Raw genomic sequence first — 18,953 nt, 5'->3', positions numbered from 1 at the left:
AAAGATAATAATTATATTCTATCGTATGGTTAGTGGCTATATAACTTCGTATCAATGTTGGTCACCCGAAAGGCGTTTTATTCATGTTAATTAATAACAACCAGGGCTGAATTTTTACTTACACGGAGACAAACAGTTCAGCATGCTAAGGTAGTTTAAATCTGTGATAACGAAGGATCCCTTTCTTTTCTGATACCGAAAATTGGCGGATTAAAAACGTTTTTCCCCACTGCTGAGCAAGGGTTTCTTCCCAAACGAGAGTGGGGTTAGTTTAGTCCACCACGCTAGGCCTAGCCAAGTGAAGGTGGCCACTTTGTATGCTCTCAAGAAATGTGTTAAACAACGTATAGGCATAAAGGATTTCATCAAGGTGTTTGTCAAACAAGTGATAAATAGACAATTCGAAAAGATCAGGTAAATAAAACAAAAAACCTTCAGCCTAAAAATTATTTTATTGACTAGCAAAAAATTATGCCGTATTGTAATGTATAACATCGAAGTATCTTATGATCTAGTGAAGCGTTATTCTATAGTATACTATAAATGGACTCCGATCTAATGAACGCTTTAATAAAAACAAAGCGATATCGCCTTCAATGGCCAAAGTAACGGGAGAAAATCGGACGCCATTATAAATAATTTAAATTGTACATATTTTAATGTCAAAATAATATTTTTCCCGCAAAAAATGTAATATATCCATGCTATTTTCTTAATTTCGCGGCATAATTTTGACATTCCTGAGAGTTTAACAATCTGTCAAAGATGTTAAAAATTAGTTATCCGAAAACTTTAATATTTCTCGAATGTTATTACAAGTAGTAAAATAATCACAATTTTTTAATTAAATACGTATACAACTTTTGATATTTTATTAATGTTTTCACAATGATGTTACAAAATTCTCCAGTATTTTTCTTTACATTTACTTTTTGTTAGTTAATTGTTTGCAACTAGCGCCTCTAGTGATGTTAATTTGCAACTTTTCTTTCATTTTTTGAGTATTTTACAATTTTATCACATAAAAGATAGCTGTTGTTTATCTACTGGAGCCCTAAGGTCATGAATGAATAAAGTTATTAAGTTTCTAAAATAAAATATCCATATATTAAAGCATTATATTCTTCATGTTTCCGAAAATAATATTATAATTTGAGTCGATCGTATTATTACGTAATGATTTTTAAGTAAAGTAAGAAGGAATATTTTGTTACAATAAATAAAAAACTCCGGTGATGTAAAAAATACGGTTTGACTATGTACTTATGTTCGTATTTTTTTTTTCTTAACCCATTACTGTCCCACTGCTGGGCAAGGGTCTTTCGAAATAAGGGAGAGACGACGTTATTGTGCCGCCACTATGTCGTATTTCTATACAAAAATGTGCTTTTAACATTTCATAAAGAGTGGCTGATTTGACTGGTAGTAAAATATCGTGACTAAAATATTTCAGTGACAAAAAAATCATTTAAAATAACAAATACAACAGTTCTTTACAACAGTACAAAAAGCGTCCGATTTTCATTAAAAAAACAATATGGCTGACAGCCAAAGACTAACTATTCTATATTGGCGTTCCAAGTCACAGATCGTATTAATTAAAAATACGTTTAAACTACATGTATATACTAATACATAGTTATTATATCATAAAAAATCTTATTTTCTTCACCATTTTTTTACGTATATCCGTTTCTATCGTATAACAGATTAAAAATCACTGGTTTTCTCACCTTATTTTATTGAGGCTATGGGAAACAATTAAGAGGCTATGTGAATTAAATATAAAAAAATATCATTGGACAACTCACACACGGTCATTTGATTCCAAACTAAGCAGAGCTTGTACTGTAATCAAATAACAGATAAACATACTTATATACTTCTAAATACATACTTATATAGATAAATTGACAAACTGGTTCAGAACAGATACCTACTCGTGTTCATCACACAAAGTGTTGTCCCGGGTGGGATTCGAACCCACCGCACGCGGCACAAAATACCATAATTAGGTTATTTTTTCAACTAAAAACCTATATTTTTAAAAGGTCTATTAATTATTCACAAGTGGTATAATTGTATTGCTTCATTTCGACTTTTATGAAAAGCACTATTAATGCGTAATTTTATGTATATTTTAAATGATTTACCATCATTTTAAAGGAGCTGGAATCCCCGTATCTTGACTTAACTTTTGATTCGTAAGATTATTTCATCTAACCCTAGGCTAATTGTAAAATAATATCAAAACATCAAAAGAAATAAAGTCATTTCAATCTAACAAAAAAAATGTCGTTTACTTGTTTTTATTTGTATATAAACAAATATATTTTTATAATGTTCATAGCCTCAATAAAACTACCTTCTTCAAAGATAAAAAAATATCGTATTTATACCAAATTACTAAACAATATCGCCGCTAGATGTCACTACTAACCACATCTCAAGTTCAATGGAAGACATTTTATGTTAATTTATCATAATTAAAGTAATACGTGTATAAATAGTAGGTATATTGGTTATTTATTAATACTGATTAATATTTTTTTATTTATATGAAGTTAAGAAAATCAATAATTTATGTGATTAATCAGTCCAAAAAACAAATAATCTTAGCTTTTTTCATCGTTTCCCTTAATATTTTTATTTAATAAGACTTTCATCACATATTTATTTATTATAAATAAGTAATACTCATTTTGGACATCATAGTAGCGTCACCTAGCGTTAAAAACTGGAAGTCCATTATAAAAAACATTTTAAAAATATCAATTTGGTATTACGATATTTTTTAATCTATAACCAAAAACATTTCCCGCCATAATTTTACTTCTAAATAGACATGTGAAATTAGTCGACCACAACTATTTAGTAAACTGACTAATTTTGACCAGGCCTTTAGACATTAGTATAGACTAACGACTTTAGTCGACTAATCTTGACATGTCCGACTAAAATTTAAATGTCAATTACGTTTTTAATACTTTTTTTCGCGTATACAATTTTGCATTGAACGTTTAGTTTTCGAAGTATACTATAATTACTGGAAATCGTATAGTAAGTTTACATTCGTATAATCATTTTAATACTTAAAAACTATTTGGACAAACGCTGTTGAATCACGAAAAAGTACATAAAATAACCTTTATTATATATCGTTATTATTGTATAGTAAAACTAAAATAATCACTTTACACAGCTGTAGAAAAAAATATACATTTTTAGGAATATATTTGAGTAGAAATATCGTTTAAAATCGATTACCAAATAGTCGTTTTTTACAAAAGAGGAAGTCAATATTTTACACTAGTCATCCTGAACTTTCGAATCGATTTTAATCGATATTGTTTTTAAATTTCGCAACCCGACAGCGTTCGTTCAAAAACTACGACCTAATATGGCTGCACATGAAAATTAAGAAAAAATAAAGATGAGTATATTCAAAATTATTACACATTTTTTTTTTATAAATAAATACAATTATCTGAGTGGACGGTTTATCTAGTTTCGCATTGTAGAAAATATTCTTAGCAACTATTTCTGTCTCAGTCGGTGTGGTGTGGTGGGAAAGAAACGAAAGATAATTCACAACCGGTATTTAAAATTGACGAAACGCTAATTCACGAGCCTCTTTGAGGTCGTTATTCGTCTTGACGTGTTAGAGTGCTATGTTTTTTGATAAAATCGATTAATTTTTTTTTATATTTACATTTGGTTACTCGCAAGGCACATTAAGCTTCATGTTAAAAGACAAAAATATGTATATTTTTGATTCACGATAAATTAAAACAGTATTTTATTATCCTTTGATTTAGTTGCTAAATAGTGCCTTTTATGCCTGGTTTCTGAGGCACATTAAACGGTAGTTTACCTATTCAAATTGTTTTTTTTTATACGAGTCTAAACGCTATTGAATAGATAAACTACTGCTAAATGTACCTTAGAAACCGGGGGTTAGTGAATGAGTTTAAGAATTTTTATGTTCCAGTTAAAAATTGAATCAATTTTATCAAATAACGATTAATGGATTGTGTAATAGTCTTTTAATAACATTGTCTTTTTTAATATGATACATATTATCATCCGAATATGGCCTGAATATTTTGAGCTGATATCAATATTATAATGTAATGGGTTTTGAACGCGATTGAAAATTAAAGGTTAGGATACCTTATTTGTTCACCCGACGTTTCGATCCAATTACATCGACTGTGGTCACTGACTCACTGATCATTTCAGCTTTTCAATCGCGTGTAAGACCTGTTACATTATAATATTATGTGTACAGGTCGCGAGAGTTTAAAATCGATATTTTTTTGTTATATTATAACAAATCGCGGATCGATCTGGATGGGTGACACTTTTATACATATCGAGTTCCTCCGTGTTTCGGAAGGCACGTTAAATTGTGGATCCCGGCTGGCATTTTCAAACATCTTTGACAGTCGTTAACAGTAGTCAGAAGCTTGAAAGTCTGACAACCAGTCTTACCGAAGGGTATCGTGTTATAACCCAGGTAACTGGGTTGTGGAGGTCAGACAGGCAGTCGCTCCATATAGTTGTTATTATTAAAAGACTACTACACAAAGTTATTTTGCCGTAATTTTGTTAATAATATGAATAGTTTTTTATATACTTGAGGTATGGATTACGTATACAAGGTTCTAGTTACGTGTGTTTTGTTGTTATAGTGTGTGTTTAGTTTATAATACTTCAATTTTTACTTCCAAAAATGTTCAATACTTTTGAGCTTCAAAATTTTTTCTAGAGATTGAAATTGTCAGGTTATAATGACATAAAATTGGTAGTGGTAAGTCAATTAAGACCTTTTGAAAGAGTTATTACACGCATAAATTAGTTTTATTATTAAGTTTATTATAAAAGAGAATGTCTTTAGAATATTTTTCGTTAGTAGTATTTTGTTCATATACCTGTCTAAATTAAGTACAAACGGAACTAATCTTAACGAAACTTGATTCATCTTTTAATTTGCGAAACTAAACTGCAAGATTGTTATAATAAATTAATAAAAATATCCATACATATATAAAATCACGCCCTTTGTAGGCACATATAATTAATAGTATGTATATAATATACTGACAATTTAATCCCAGACCGTATTTTTTTATTCATTCATTTTTGTTGAAGATTTTAATTCCCGTATTAAATTTTCCATTGCCTTTTCTTTATTTCCATAAACCCACACTAAAACAACACAACCCACTTCTATTCTACACTTAATCTTACGGTATACTGATCAATATATTTATATTATGTCTTTTTTATATAAATAAAAGAATTTATTGTGACATGGCTCTTGTCATGAAAAACATTTTAAAATTAGTACGTATACATTGAATCGTTAAATCGATTAGGATTGAGAATGTCACGTCACTATTTGAGCGGGAAAATTACAACTGTCATTAGTGTCATTACTGTCAGTTCGACGTTTTTTTTTTATTGAAATATTTTTATTTGTTGACAGTGTTTTGTGCTATTTTCAAACAGTTGGATTGATTATGTATTATTGTTAATACGAATAACTCATTGACTAGATTTTTGAGTGTAGAAAAATAATGTTTTCTGTGTCGTCTTAAATTTGCAATACAATATTATCTTATGCTTATTGTGTTCATTTCTGTAATTGAATAATAGGAAAAGAATAAAATCTATAGATATAGGTTATAAAAATAATCGCAAAGATATATGTATGCGCATAACTTTTGCACAACTAAACGAAGTTGGATAGTTTTTAGTATATTTTACTGTCAGCACAGCGTTCGTATGGGATTAAAATTTCCACGTGATGGAATCAAGATAAAATTGTATGAAGACAGGCTTGTCCGCTAGAGTCATATATCAGCAAAAAAAGGTGAACCTGTCCATATTTTTTACATTTTTCCAGTTGTATCTTAACGAAATAAATCCTGTATAGATTATTGCACTTTTATGAAGGTTAAAATATTCTTTACTACTTCTTGTTAAATGCATCTTTTAACTAATAAAAAATATTGTTATAAGGCTGTATTAAACAAGTTATTCTCATTTGAAGTCTTTTTTCTCCATTTCTGCTTCTTGTTAGATGCATGTGTTCAACTATCGGAGGTAGTATTGTTATATAGCTGTATTTAAACGAGTTATTCATATGAACAGTAATACATAAGTGTGTACATTCTCAACCCGTGTACCTCTCTCTTAGTGCATGCTCTGTTGTATGGCGTAGTTGGTTTGTTCTGACTCCGCCGCGTCCTGCTCGTCGCCTGAGGCCTCGCCCTCTGCCTCCTCGTCCTCCGATGATGAGAGGAGACCTGGGGACACAAAGATGATATAAGTTTTACTTAAGGAAGGCTGAAAATATGGATGGATTGTGTGAAAGAAGATAAAGTTGACATCTGAAAGGGATTATTGAAAGAGGAAATCATGTTGTGCCGACCCTGTCTATAGTCCATTTCACATAGGATGGGTACGGTGACATATGACAAATTAACTTCATAGTGAAGTGACCATGCATAATACGGTAGTTGTCTACCAGTCAAATCAGCTACTCTTTATGAAATGTCAAAAACAAATTTTAGTATAGAAATACGACGTAGTGACGTCACTATTGCACATTTTCGTTGATATCAAATGAGTGTCTAATAAAATGTTTCAGTCTGTAGTAATTACAATTTCAACATTATTTACGAAAAAAGCTACACAGTCTGAGCATTTTAGATAAACCTTTTACGAGTACGATTTTTAATAATTTTACCCAGGCAACTACCCTATGAATTTGTGTGACACGATTATCGAGTACGGTTGCGGTTAAAATGTAATCGATTATATGAAAAACTTTTAACTACTATATTGACAATATTAATTTTCGCGGCACAATAGCACTTATTAGTACAGGTGTTGCCTTTGTATAAATATATGTTATTAAATACCTGCTGTAAACTGTGGGTTAGACAGTGCATCCGGCCAGTATCTCTTGCTCACCGAAGATCCATTCTTGCCTTTCTTCCCACCTGCAAGTAACAAGATTAAATTATTACTTATATGGATTTAGTTCTAACTTTAGATGACATGTTAGTACTTTAAAATGTTTTCTTTTTCACATATTTGATTACAAACTAAGCAGAACTACTGGTAGTATTATGTGATTTATTTTTCACACATAGTAATTTGATTACAAATTAAGTAGAACTTGTACAATGTTAACCAGACAACGTGATATATCAAGGTTGCATCACGATGCTTTCCTTCACAGTTGGAGTAAGTGATAATTATTTCTAAAACACACATAACTTGGAAAAGTCATTGGCGTGTTGTCTCGGGTTTGAACCTGCAACCACTTGCGTGGGAGGTACCAACTTATACCACTCGGCTATCCCTCTTATTCATAAACACACTATAAACCTATTTAAGTTAAAAAAACTACTAAAATATGTTTTCTCTTTTTCATTTCGCTAACGAGTGAAAGAAACGAAACTCTTTATAAGCCTTTCATAACTTCATATATTGTTATCAATAAGAAGGTTTATATATGTACCAGGTTTGTCAGCACAGTCGAGCATGGGCTGCAGGATGCGGCGGCGCGCGTTGATGAACCAGTTGTTGACCTGCAGCAGCGTCAGGCGGGTCTGCGCCGCCAGGGTGCGCTTCTCTTCCTCCGTGGGGTACGGGTGCTGGGGGGGGGGGGGGACAAATTATCAAAAAAATCCTTTTTCCAAACTATGTTGGAGTCGGCTTCCAGTCTCAGATGCATCTGAATACCAGTGTTTTACTTAGAGCGACTGCCTATGTGACTCCACAACCCAGTTACCTGGGATATAACACAACATCCTTCGGTAAGACTGGTTGTCAGACTATCAAGCTTCTGACTACTGTTATCGAATGTCAAAGATCTTCGAAAATGACAGCCGCCACCCATAATTTCGCGTGCCTTCCGAAACACGGAGGAACTCGATATGTGTATCTGTATATGTAACGTGGTCACCCATCCACAGAACAACCTCGGCAAGCGTGCCCTCCGAAGCACGGGGACGCCCAGTTTAAATAACACTATGCGGTTTGCTTAACCCACAGATCGTTTATTCACCAGTGAGCGCAACTGGCGATTAAAAATTGGGAAAATGGAATTCAACAACAGTTTACTGTTGCTGGTATAGCCAGTTGGTGTTAGTACTCACAACTAAGTGCTGGAACAGCCAGGCCCGCATGACCTGCGTGGCGTGTCGCGGCAGCACGCCGCGCTTGCCGCTGGAGTCTTCGCCGCAGTCGTCCTCGGGGGGCGGGGAGCCCGACACCGACGAACATGAGTTATTTGAGTTTGTGCCTGGAGGAATACAAAAGTTATTAAAATTAGCTATACATTTACTATAAATTTAATCTTTATTTATACATATAATTCTTCTGTAGGTGTGTATGTCACTGAACTCCTCTTAAACGACTGGACCGATTTTGATGAATTTTTTGGGTGTGTTCAAGGGGATCTGAGAATGGTTTACATTCACAATTTTGTCCACTGCACAATGTTTTTTTATTTAATTTTTATGGCAGAACAACATTTTCCGGGTCAGCTAGTATTATTATAATTACATAGCTGTTTTATAAATACAAGTTATATTTTAATATCAAGCAAATACTCAAGTTTTATACGCGTATAGTTTTTTTTTTTAATAATCCATTTCTGTCCCACTGCAAGGCAAGGGTCTCCCCCCAAACGAGTAGGAGGGGTTATTTATAATTTCACGCTGGCCAAGTGCGTGTTTTGGACTTAGCATGCCCTCAATAAATGTATTAAACAAATTTTAGGCATGAAAGGTTTGTTTGTTAGCATCCGATGTTTTCCTTCACCGTTGGAACAAGTGATAATTATTTCTAATACACACATAACTTGGTAAAGTTATTGGTGTTCGAACCTGTAACCACTTGCGTGGGAGGTACCAACTTGTACCATGCATATGATAGGAGAGGAAATCATTTCTGGGGCTGTAATCTAGTTAAATATGAATGTAAAATGATTTCTATATTATAATTACCTGTGAAGGAATCCGTGGTAAGTAGCCCCGCGCCTATCTGACTGATCGGCGTCGACCCTTGCACCACTAGCGACGCTGAAACATATACATACAAACATTTAATCTTTCTATCCATCGTATGGTTAGTGGTCAACCTAGTGTCCAAGTTGTTCAAGCCGCCCGAAAGGCCTTTGACGTGGCTTAACGACTGTTATCTTAATTGACAACAACCGGGACTGACTTTTTACGTGCCCTCCTAAGCACGGAGACGCTCAGCTCAAGTATAACAAATAAGTCCGCGCCAAGAGTTGCTTAGTTACGGATGACTACTATTTTAATTTTTCTTTTTCGTCTGGTAGATTGTAAAAAAAAATATTTATAGAAGTATTTTTTCCATCAAAGAAATGGGTAAGTTAAAAAGCATTAAAGTTACGGAATGGGGCTAATGACGTCACGTTGTCGTACATTTTCTACTATACCGTGACGTCCTGCGACTTTTCAACTCAAAGTACCGTCATATCATCATTGGCCTGAATACATCTACTGCAGATGATTAAGGTGGCGTCAGGTAGAATTCGTGCCGCGACCACATTTGCGACAGATAAAAGTACCAGAGGAAGATGAGATGGTTGCGGTGCGTTGGTGTCGTAGGACACGTTTCTGTGCTAGGTGGCTGAGCCAGGTGGTATCGTGGGGAATTACACCGTCAGCTGGGGCATGTCTCCAGGTGTCACGATCCAGAAGAATGTGAAGTTTTTTTCACGAAAAGAACCTTCGTCAGCTAGTCTTGTTTCTTGTATGGCCGCAATCATAACGTAATATTTATATATACCGTTATATCTTACAAAGGTACAGATTAAAAAGATCTTTAGTGTTACCAATATATTTATTTTCATAATAGCAACTCACGTGGGTCTCTCTGTGGTGGGGCGTAGGGTATCTCGGTGTGTGGTGGGTACACCGTAGGGTACGGCGCCGACGGCAGCGGGGCGGGGGGCGACTGGGAAACAAAATTATATTATGAGTAACATAGAAATATTATAAATAACATTTACAAAAACGAAACGATAGCTTAATTAAACACATTACTGTCTCATTGCAGGGCAAGGGTCTCCTCTCAAATGGAGGGAGGGGTTAGGCCTTGAGTCCACCACGCTGACCAAGTGCATGCCCTCAATAAATGTGTTAAACTAATTTTAGGCATGCAACATTTCCTCACGATGTTTTCCTTCACCGTTAGAGCATGTGATAATATAATTATTTCAATAAGTGATTTTCTTCTTTATTTAGAAAGGACTTTTATTCTATAAGAACATGTCAGTAATTAGTGTTTTATCGTTGATCGTTCTCTTAATTTAATGTTTGTTTATGCATCTAGCAGTATAGTTGACAGCAAACTATCTGAACCATTACCTAGTTAAATAAAGATTATTTTAAATTAATTAGTATAGTTAATTAATAATGTTAACATACATTTCATACCTGGTATTGTGGCGAGTTGGAGGTGCTCGAGTGCTCGTCTATCGATCCGGACAAATTGTTGTTGCTTTCAACGCCACCTGTGGAAAAATAAATATACCTAATTCAGCACATATTATGACAAAATATACCTAGTATTCATACGAAAATAAAAAATGAATGAATAATCCGATCGGCACAAGCCGAGCAAGTACATTTATTGCTATAAGGTATTGTAAATACTGCCGAACCGACCATACCGACGCGAATATGTGTGTAGGTAAAGCAAGACTTATATCCGTAGTGACGAGAGAAGTCCGGCCACCTTTACACACACACTCTATCGCACGTAGTCAGTACGGTAAAGTATAACGCTTGTGTGCGCAGCGTGCTCTGAGACAGCGATGTTGTTGGCGGGCTTGACAGATGAGCGTAGCGTGGCCTTTCCTTTCTCCTTACACGTGCGATTGTTGTTTCATGCGCGATAGAGTGTGTGGCGTAGCTGGCGATACGTGTCACAGGACATAAAAAAATGTCCTAAAGAGTCCCCCTTTCATCATGTATATTAATATTATAAAGAAGAGAAGAGTTTGTTTGTTTGTTTGTTTGAACGCGCTAATCCCAGGAACTATTGGTCTGATTTGAAAAAATATTTTAGTGTTAGATAGCCCATTTATCGAGGAAGGCAATAGGCTAGATATCATCACGCTACGACCAATAGGAGCAGAGTACCAGTGAAAAAACGGGGAAAATTGTGACCTATTATCTCTTATGTGACGCAAGCGATGTTGCGCGGGTCAGCTAGTCGTGTACCCAGGTAACTGTGTTGTGGAGGTCCGATAGGCTGTCGCTCCATGTAAAATACTGGTACTCAGCTGCATCCGGTGAGACTGAAAGCCGACTCCAATATAGCTTGGAAGAAAGGCTAAACGATGATTAAATACTAGTATTATTATATTCACCTGAAGAATAATCAGTTCTGAGCAGGTTTTCACTCTGCATCTTAGTCTTCAGGCAGGCGATGTATCTTCCACAGAAGTCGCGGCACAGCTCCTGCACCTTCTCCAACTCTAGCAGGTGGATGCGGAGCACCTGGAGGGGGGGAACCCAGGTCAATATGAGGGTAGTTGAAGAAATGTGGCAAGTGTAATGATATGAATAGTAAGAAATTAGTGCCACGGGATCTGTGTTTCCCCAAATAATAAAAAAATTGCTGGTATACGCTTTCCAAGGACCGAGTTTAATTGATACTTTATAATTATATGTTTATCTGTTAACATTAAACTTATTTTTGCTATAAGTTTAAGCGACAATAAAAATATCTGCCGTTTATTTCTATTCTTATTTAAAAAATCATCCTGTAATAAACTACATAGTAAGAGAGACAGATATTTTTTACGTCACAGAAGATCAAAATCTAAAAGAACTACACTTGGGTAACTTTGAATCATTTGGGTACCATTGAACGTGGGAATTTGAACTAGTTTCGATTTTTTTTTTCATATGAAACCAACACAATTGGTAAAGATTCATTTTAGTTTTGCAAACTTTTATCAATTGTGTTGGTTTCATATGAAAAATAATCGAAACTAGTTCAAATTCCCACGTTCAATGTTACCCAAATAATTCAAAGTTACCCAAGTTGACTGTACAAAATATTAAGATAAAAAGACCACTTAACCTAAGTCCTATAACAAATCGCTTTTCGTTCAAATTCTAAATATCATTTAAAAAAATGCTCATCATCAATTAAATTTGAAATTATAACCATTCTACGTATGTTATCATTATTAAATAACTCGTCTCACCTGAATGCTCTTAATCATGAGGCCGTCAATCTCCGGGTCGTCAACGAGGAACGGCCTCCGGTCCCTGCGCTGATGCTGCACGAAGGCCTGCAGGTCCGCGCCGAAGGCCTCCGCCGCGGGGGGCTCGGCCCCCGCTGTGGCTTGCTCACATCGCTCCAGGAGCAGCGCTAGGAGCGGGAATAGGGGGTGTCTGGAAGAAAACGGAGAAAAAGTGAAAAAGGATTTCTCATGTCAGTGAACTGTAATTGTTCTTTTGAGAATAAATATTCTTTAAACCTAAATTCCTCCCGTAATGAGGGAGGGGTTTGGTCTGGTCCACCACCAAGTGCGGGTTGGGGACTTTGCATGCCCTCAATAAATGTATTAAACAAATTTTAGACATGCAAGGTTTCCTCACGATGTTTTCCTTCACCCTTGGAACAAGTGATAATTATTTCTAATACAAACATAACTTCGAAAAGTCATTGGTGTGTTGCCTCGGGTTCGAACCAACGACCACTTGCGTTGGAGGTATCAACGAGTAAATAAAGATTGCACAGCACATCCGACTTTTAGACTGTTTGCTCTTCGCTCTCGAATTGAGCTTGGGGCAAATCTCTGACCTCATTTGACAGTTCCTTAATCAAATATGTCTTCAAACTTTTAAAGTCGTATGAGCACACTATACACGCCGTAACGTAGCCTTGACTCTGTTCTATACGCCTATTAGTAGATTCTTGGCTGAACAGGACTAGAAGACCGTAGTCTATTAGGAAGTACTTACTTGTAAACAGCCCGTTTGTCGGCCTCGAACTGCGCCTGGTCGGCGTCTGCGGCGGGCGCGCCGCCGCCCTGCATCCCGCCGCGATCACCACGCCCGGCGCCGCATCTGAAACAATCCATACTAATATTATAAATGCGAAAGTAACTCTGTCTGTCTGTCTGTCTGTCTGTCTGCTACTCAATCACGCCTAAACCACTGAACCAATTTGCATGAAATTTGGTATGGAGATATTTTAATACCCGAGAAAGGACATAGGCTACTTTTTACCCCGGGAAAACGACGCATTTCCCGGGAAAATTCAGAAAATTCAACGAAGTCGCGAAAAATTAATATTATAATGACATTGAATCAACAAAATTCCGTTGTCATGGCAACTGTTTTAATGACGGATATGCCTTATCGCGACTTCGTTATATTAAAAGATATAAATAATTTTGAGAATATTTTTCGTGAAAAAAAGCATATTTTGTATCATCACGCTACGACCAATAGGAGCAGAGTAACAGTAAAAAGTGTTACAAAAACGGGGAAAATTCTGACCCATTCTCTCTTATGTGACGCAAGCGAAGTTGCGCGGGTCAGCTAGTACAATAATAAATACCTGGATTATTCATCTTATGGTTAGTGGTCAACCTAGTGTCAAAGTTGTTCAAGCCGCAAGGCTTTTGATGTGGCTTTGCGACTGCTATCTTAGTTGACAACTACCGGGACCGACCTTTTTTTTTTATTTATTTTATTTATTTGCACCAATTTACATCGATTTACAAAGTATTCAAAAACAAACACTAAGTAATAATTGTGCGGCTGGTGCTTAAAAAAGGAAGATCTGTACTATAAGCACCAACGCCCTCCCAGTTTTACAAAACAATATGTTATCTAAGTATATAGTGTTTATTAAACATTTAAATAAATCGACCTGAAAGGTATAATTTTAACTTGCACTCTAAAGTATGGAGACGCTCAGTTGAAAACCCATCTGTAAAATCACCACGATAAGTTGCGCTTACCGAACGTTAAACGCAATTTGCTATGAACACTATGCCGCCGATATCATAAATACTATCTATAGCATAAATTGAATATAGTCATTAATAACTTATGCTATTCATACATTTTACATGCGGATTAAACCAAAATCATCATTAGAATCTATAAGCTCTAAACAAAATCTTCGATTCGGCAAAAGTCAAAGCAAAGGAAACAATTATGAAGTATAATAATATGCAGTTTTGGTTTAAGTCCTCCCAGAGAAAAAATAACTCTATCTTTAGAATATACTTTATATAAATTCGATTCTATCAAAGACTTACATTCACATTTATATTATAAGCTGCAAAACCTCAAATAAACTAATAAACATCTAACTCCATAAACTAAATAAATATAACCAAAACAAAAATATAACAATAAACAGTTGAAATAACAGAGAACAGGGGTAAATCGCGACGGCTGGCAATAAAAATACATATTAAAAGCGTACGAAGAACATTCATCACAAGTGTTGCCAGTAGATTGATATAAAATACCACTTATATTTTCTTTACTGTTTCTAATGGTGGTTAGGTTAAGAAGGGTAGGTTTTTAATATCTATGGGGTGACTGGAATATAACGAGTATAATCCGAATAATAGGTACAGTGTGTATTTATTGAATGGCAGATTGAGGAATAGCATAAGAGAAATAATTATCACTTGTTTCAACGGTGAAGGAAAACATCCTGATGCAACCTTGCACGCTTGAGAGTTCTTTAAAACAGTTCTCGAAGGTATGCAAAGTCTCTGGACTCAAAGCCTAACTCCTCCCTCATTACGGGAGGAGACCCTTGCCCAGCAGGCAACATTAATGGGTTAATTTATTATTTTATATAATAAGAGATCGTTGTGATTTTAAAGAAGACGTAGTGATAAGGATTGAGAAAGGGATGCTCTGATGGTTCTTTGGTCATGTAGAAAGAATTAACGCACTGAGTGCTGGTTTAAAAATAATTTGTTTACGTAAAAACACGCGAATTGATTATTTTGCGTGTTAGCCACAAGCACAATAGATTAATTAATGTAGATTGACGAATCTTTACTGTGGGGATGTAAAGGGGACACCCTCGAGAGACATACACAGATAGGTGATGTCTTGAAAAAAGGTCAGATGCGTAGTACTCGTAACCGGCGGTCCTGTATGACAACATGTATGTATGTGAATGAGGCAAAGGTAGATCTTTTCACGCGGACAGTTGTTTTGACTGCCTCTGTGGCGCAGTGGTTTAGGTCTCCACGCCGATACCATTGGGAGGTCGTGGGTTCGATTCCCACACGGAACAATTATTTGTGCGATCCACAAATTATTGTTTCGAGTCTGGTTGTACTTTGTGTCCGTTGTTTGTATGTTTGTAAAATTCCCTGCGACACAAGAGCAATTCTTAGTCCACGAGTTTTGTTTTTTTAAAAAGAAGATGAAAAAGTGTCTAGTCACAAAACAAGCGAGCAGAAGTATTTTTAATCATTTTCCTTTCGCATTAATAACGTCTTAAGATAATATTGATTAATACAATAAATAGATGAGCTATCAGCCAATTAGTTAATCTCTTTGTTTATTAATATATTATCTAGTAGATAACGATAAAATATGATGTTTTCATAATGTTATGTAATAACTTTTAGGCCGTTCGTACACAAGGCTACGATACTTAAAGATTTTAGTCTTTTAGCGACTACACCGATACAAATCCAGACGCGTAATGAATGAAGATTTGTGTAGCTTTATGTTCAAATAGTATTAGAAATAAGTATGTATTTAGAAGTATATAAGTATGTTTATCAGATATTTGGTTAGCATAGTACAAGCTCTGCTTAGTTTGGAATCAAATGGCCGTGTGTGAGTTGTCCAATGATATTTATTTATTTAAAAAAAACACGCATCATCATACACGTACATAAGTCATAGCATAGCTACATAAGAACCAGCCTACGATAAGGAGCAAGTCTATGTATTGTCCACTTGCCGAGCACGTTACCAAACTCCGAGCTACTATTGATCAATATTTCTAATATAAATTAGAAAATTCGAATAATACTGCCCTCTGGGAATCGAATCCGAGACCTCATGAATAGTCGGATACACAGCCGATCGCGCCAAAAAGGCAGAATTTTAATAAATTTAGTAAATTTTGCAAATTGACTTAATTATCCCTAGCTTTGTAAAGCTTATTAAGAAAAATATTTAAAGCGCTAATCTCAGGAACTAGCAGTCCGATTTTGATAATTATTTTTTGTGTATGACTAGGTTTCCATACGCGGCTTCGCCCGCATAGAATACCATCCCCATTGGATTAGAATTTCCAAAAAATCCTCTTTTAGTGCTCCTCTATACTTCCTAAATTCATAATAATTTAATAAATATCCCTTGTTACTACTGTTGATCTTCGAAAATGACAACCGGGACCCACAATTTAAAATACATGCCTTCCGAAACACGGAGGAACACGATTTGTATAAGATGGTCACCCATCCACGGCACCACCACGGCAAGCGTAGCTTAACCTCAGAGATTGACTATTTACCCCCGGTTTCTGAGGTACATTTAGTGGTAGATCTATTCAATGGCGTTTTTCAAATAAATAAAACGCTATTAAATAGATAAACTACCGCTAAATATACTCAGAAACCGGGCTTTATACTTTGAAATACTATTCTTCATCCCAAAATGTCATGGAAACTAGAACAGCAAGGCAAGGCACAAAGTCATGCCCAATCGATGGCGGGAACTCACAAACACGGGGCTGCGAGCGAAATGAGCAAACAAAACGTTTTCCTTATTTTAGCCAAATCGTGCGGGATTAATTATCTGTGCGCTGTCTTAGGGACTGTTTGTTGAAATGAAGGAAATATATACTCAAGGAATGTAGGTTTGAGAATTGATATATAAATAAATCCACACTAATATTATAAATGCGAAAGTAACTCTGTCTGTCTGCTACTCAATCACGCCTAAACTACTAAACCAATTTGCATGAAATTTGGTATGGAGATATTTTGATACCCGAGAAAGGACATAGGCTATTATTTCATCACGCTACGACCAAAAGGAGCAGAGTACCAGTAATTAATGTTACGGAAAAATTTCACCCATTCTCTCTTATTGGACGCAAGCGAAGTTGCGCGGGTCAGCTAGTAAATTATAAAATAAATAAATATCATGGGACTTCCCACGCAAGTGGTTGCAGGTTCGAACCCAAAGCAACACACCAATGACTTTTCCAAGTGATGTGTGTATTAGAAATAATTATCACTTGTTCCAACGGTGAAAGAAAACATTATGAGGAAACATTGCATGCCTAAAATTTGTTTAATACACTTATTGAGGGCATGTAAAGTCCCCAACCCGCACTTGCCCAGCGTGATGGTCTTAAGGCTTTAGGCCTCCCTCGTTTGGTAGGAGACCCTTGCCCAGCAGTGGGACAGTAATGGGTTGAATGTGCATGTAAATAAAATACTTTTAATATCTACTATGTTAAAAGCAGTGATAGCCGAGTGGTATAAGTTGACACCTCCCACGCAAGAGGTCGCAGGTTCGAACCCGAGGCAACACACCAATGACTTTTCCAAGTTATGTGTGTATTAGAAATAATTATCACTTGCTCTAACGGTGAAGGAAAACATCGTGAGGAAACCTTGCATGCCTAAAATTTGTCTAATACATTTATTGAGGGCATGCAAAGTCCCCAACCCGCACTTGGCCAGCGTGGTGGACTCAAGGCCTAACCCCTCCCCCTCGTTCTGGTAGGAGATCCTGGCCCAGCAGTGGGACAGTAATGGGTTAAACATGCATTTAAATAAAATACTTTAAAATAAAATCTACTATGTATGAACAACAAAATCGGGGCCATATTAGAGATCAAACAATAATTTAAAATATGTCGTCCATTATAAATTCAGCCCGCATTGCTGAATTATTTCAAACGTGCGTTTTAATGTTTTCAAGTTATTTATTAGTACGTCATTTATATTCTATTGGTAAAACATAGATAGGTAGTTTAGTTACTATTTAAATTGTTTAGAAATATCAAACACTTCCTGTACTAAAGCTTCGCTTAGATAACGACATTCTTCTCTAATTTACTTCAAACATTAGTTAACTTCTAGTGAAATTCTCGTGAAAATTAAAAAATAGCTAATCAGAAGATGTTACTAAATAGCCTAATGTTAAGTTTATTCGTTTTTGTATTAAATACGAGATTCCTACAGATCAGAAGTGAAATCTTTGGATAACAGGTACTGTACTGTTCCTCTGTTGGTCTAGGTTTTTTCCCGTAATGAGAGATGGTTGCGTTAGGGACCAAAATAAGTATGAATGTGTCTCCGGCAAACAAGAATCACTAAGCTTTGAGTTTTCCACGCAAAATAAGTGCAGCTAGTAAACTTCATTTCTTCAACTTCAGAACTGTATTTAATAACTTTTAAGGTAGCAAGGTTTCATCACGATGTTTTTCATAACTTACGAAAGAAATCATTGTATTTTCTCAGAGTAACCTTTCAAAAACATCAACCAAATATAGTTTACAATCTGAAAAACAGAAAAGCAAGTAACCCTCGAGAAACAGCAAAATAAATCAATAAATATAAACTTTTCAACATATACGCTGGTTGTGTAAATACGAGTGGCGGGCGCTCGCTGCATGCAAATGGCCGACTTATTTTCCCGCGCTTCTCAGTGCTGCCAACTGTCGATGTTGCTAGATTAAATATTTATGTTAGGGATGGGGTCTGATTAGGTTGTTTTTTTTATGAATTGGATTTCTTTTTTGTTATAGTGTTGATATTTGAAGATTTAGGATTGAGTTAAAATGCGTATGTTGTAATTTTATGCTTTCATTTTGCGGATTTGGTGTTAAAATCGAATAATTTTGTTGATATATTGATAATA

The 18,953-nt window shown here is 35.5% G+C and overlaps 1 protein-coding gene across 1 annotated transcript in view; it reads right to left on the bottom strand.

Moving 5' to 3' along the window:
- Positions 1 to 433: 433 nt before the first annotated feature.
- LOC142984805 (homeobox protein PKNOX2-like) overlaps positions 434 to 18,953 on the bottom strand; it is a 41,086-nt gene continuing 22,566 nt past the window's right edge. The window contains exons 2-11 of the mRNA XM_076132635.1: positions 13,038 to 13,142; positions 12,275 to 12,464; positions 11,429 to 11,558; positions 10,491 to 10,567; positions 9,918 to 10,008; positions 9,030 to 9,104; positions 8,178 to 8,323; positions 7,538 to 7,673; positions 6,933 to 7,013; positions 434 to 6,314 (exon numbers count right to left, since the gene is read on the bottom strand). Coding sequence (XP_075988750.1) covers positions 6,202 to 6,314; positions 6,933 to 7,013; positions 7,538 to 7,673; positions 8,178 to 8,323; positions 9,030 to 9,104; positions 9,918 to 10,008; positions 10,491 to 10,567; positions 11,429 to 11,558; positions 12,275 to 12,464; positions 13,038 to 13,111 — 1,113 coding nt within the window. The 5' untranslated portion in view covers positions 13,112 to 13,142 and the 3' untranslated portion in view covers positions 434 to 6,201. The remainder of the gene's footprint in view (positions 6,315 to 6,932; positions 7,014 to 7,537; positions 7,674 to 8,177; positions 8,324 to 9,029; positions 9,105 to 9,917; positions 10,009 to 10,490; positions 10,568 to 11,428; positions 11,559 to 12,274; positions 12,465 to 13,037; positions 13,143 to 18,953) is intronic.

Source organism: Anticarsia gemmatalis, chromosome 28, assembly GCF_050436995.1.
Source record: "Anticarsia gemmatalis isolate Benzon Research Colony breed Stoneville strain chromosome 28, ilAntGemm2 primary, whole genome shotgun sequence".
NCBI classification, from domain to species: Eukaryota; Metazoa; Arthropoda; class Insecta; order Lepidoptera; family Erebidae; genus Anticarsia; species Anticarsia gemmatalis.
This window is presented reverse-complemented; position numbering and strand designations above follow the sequence as displayed.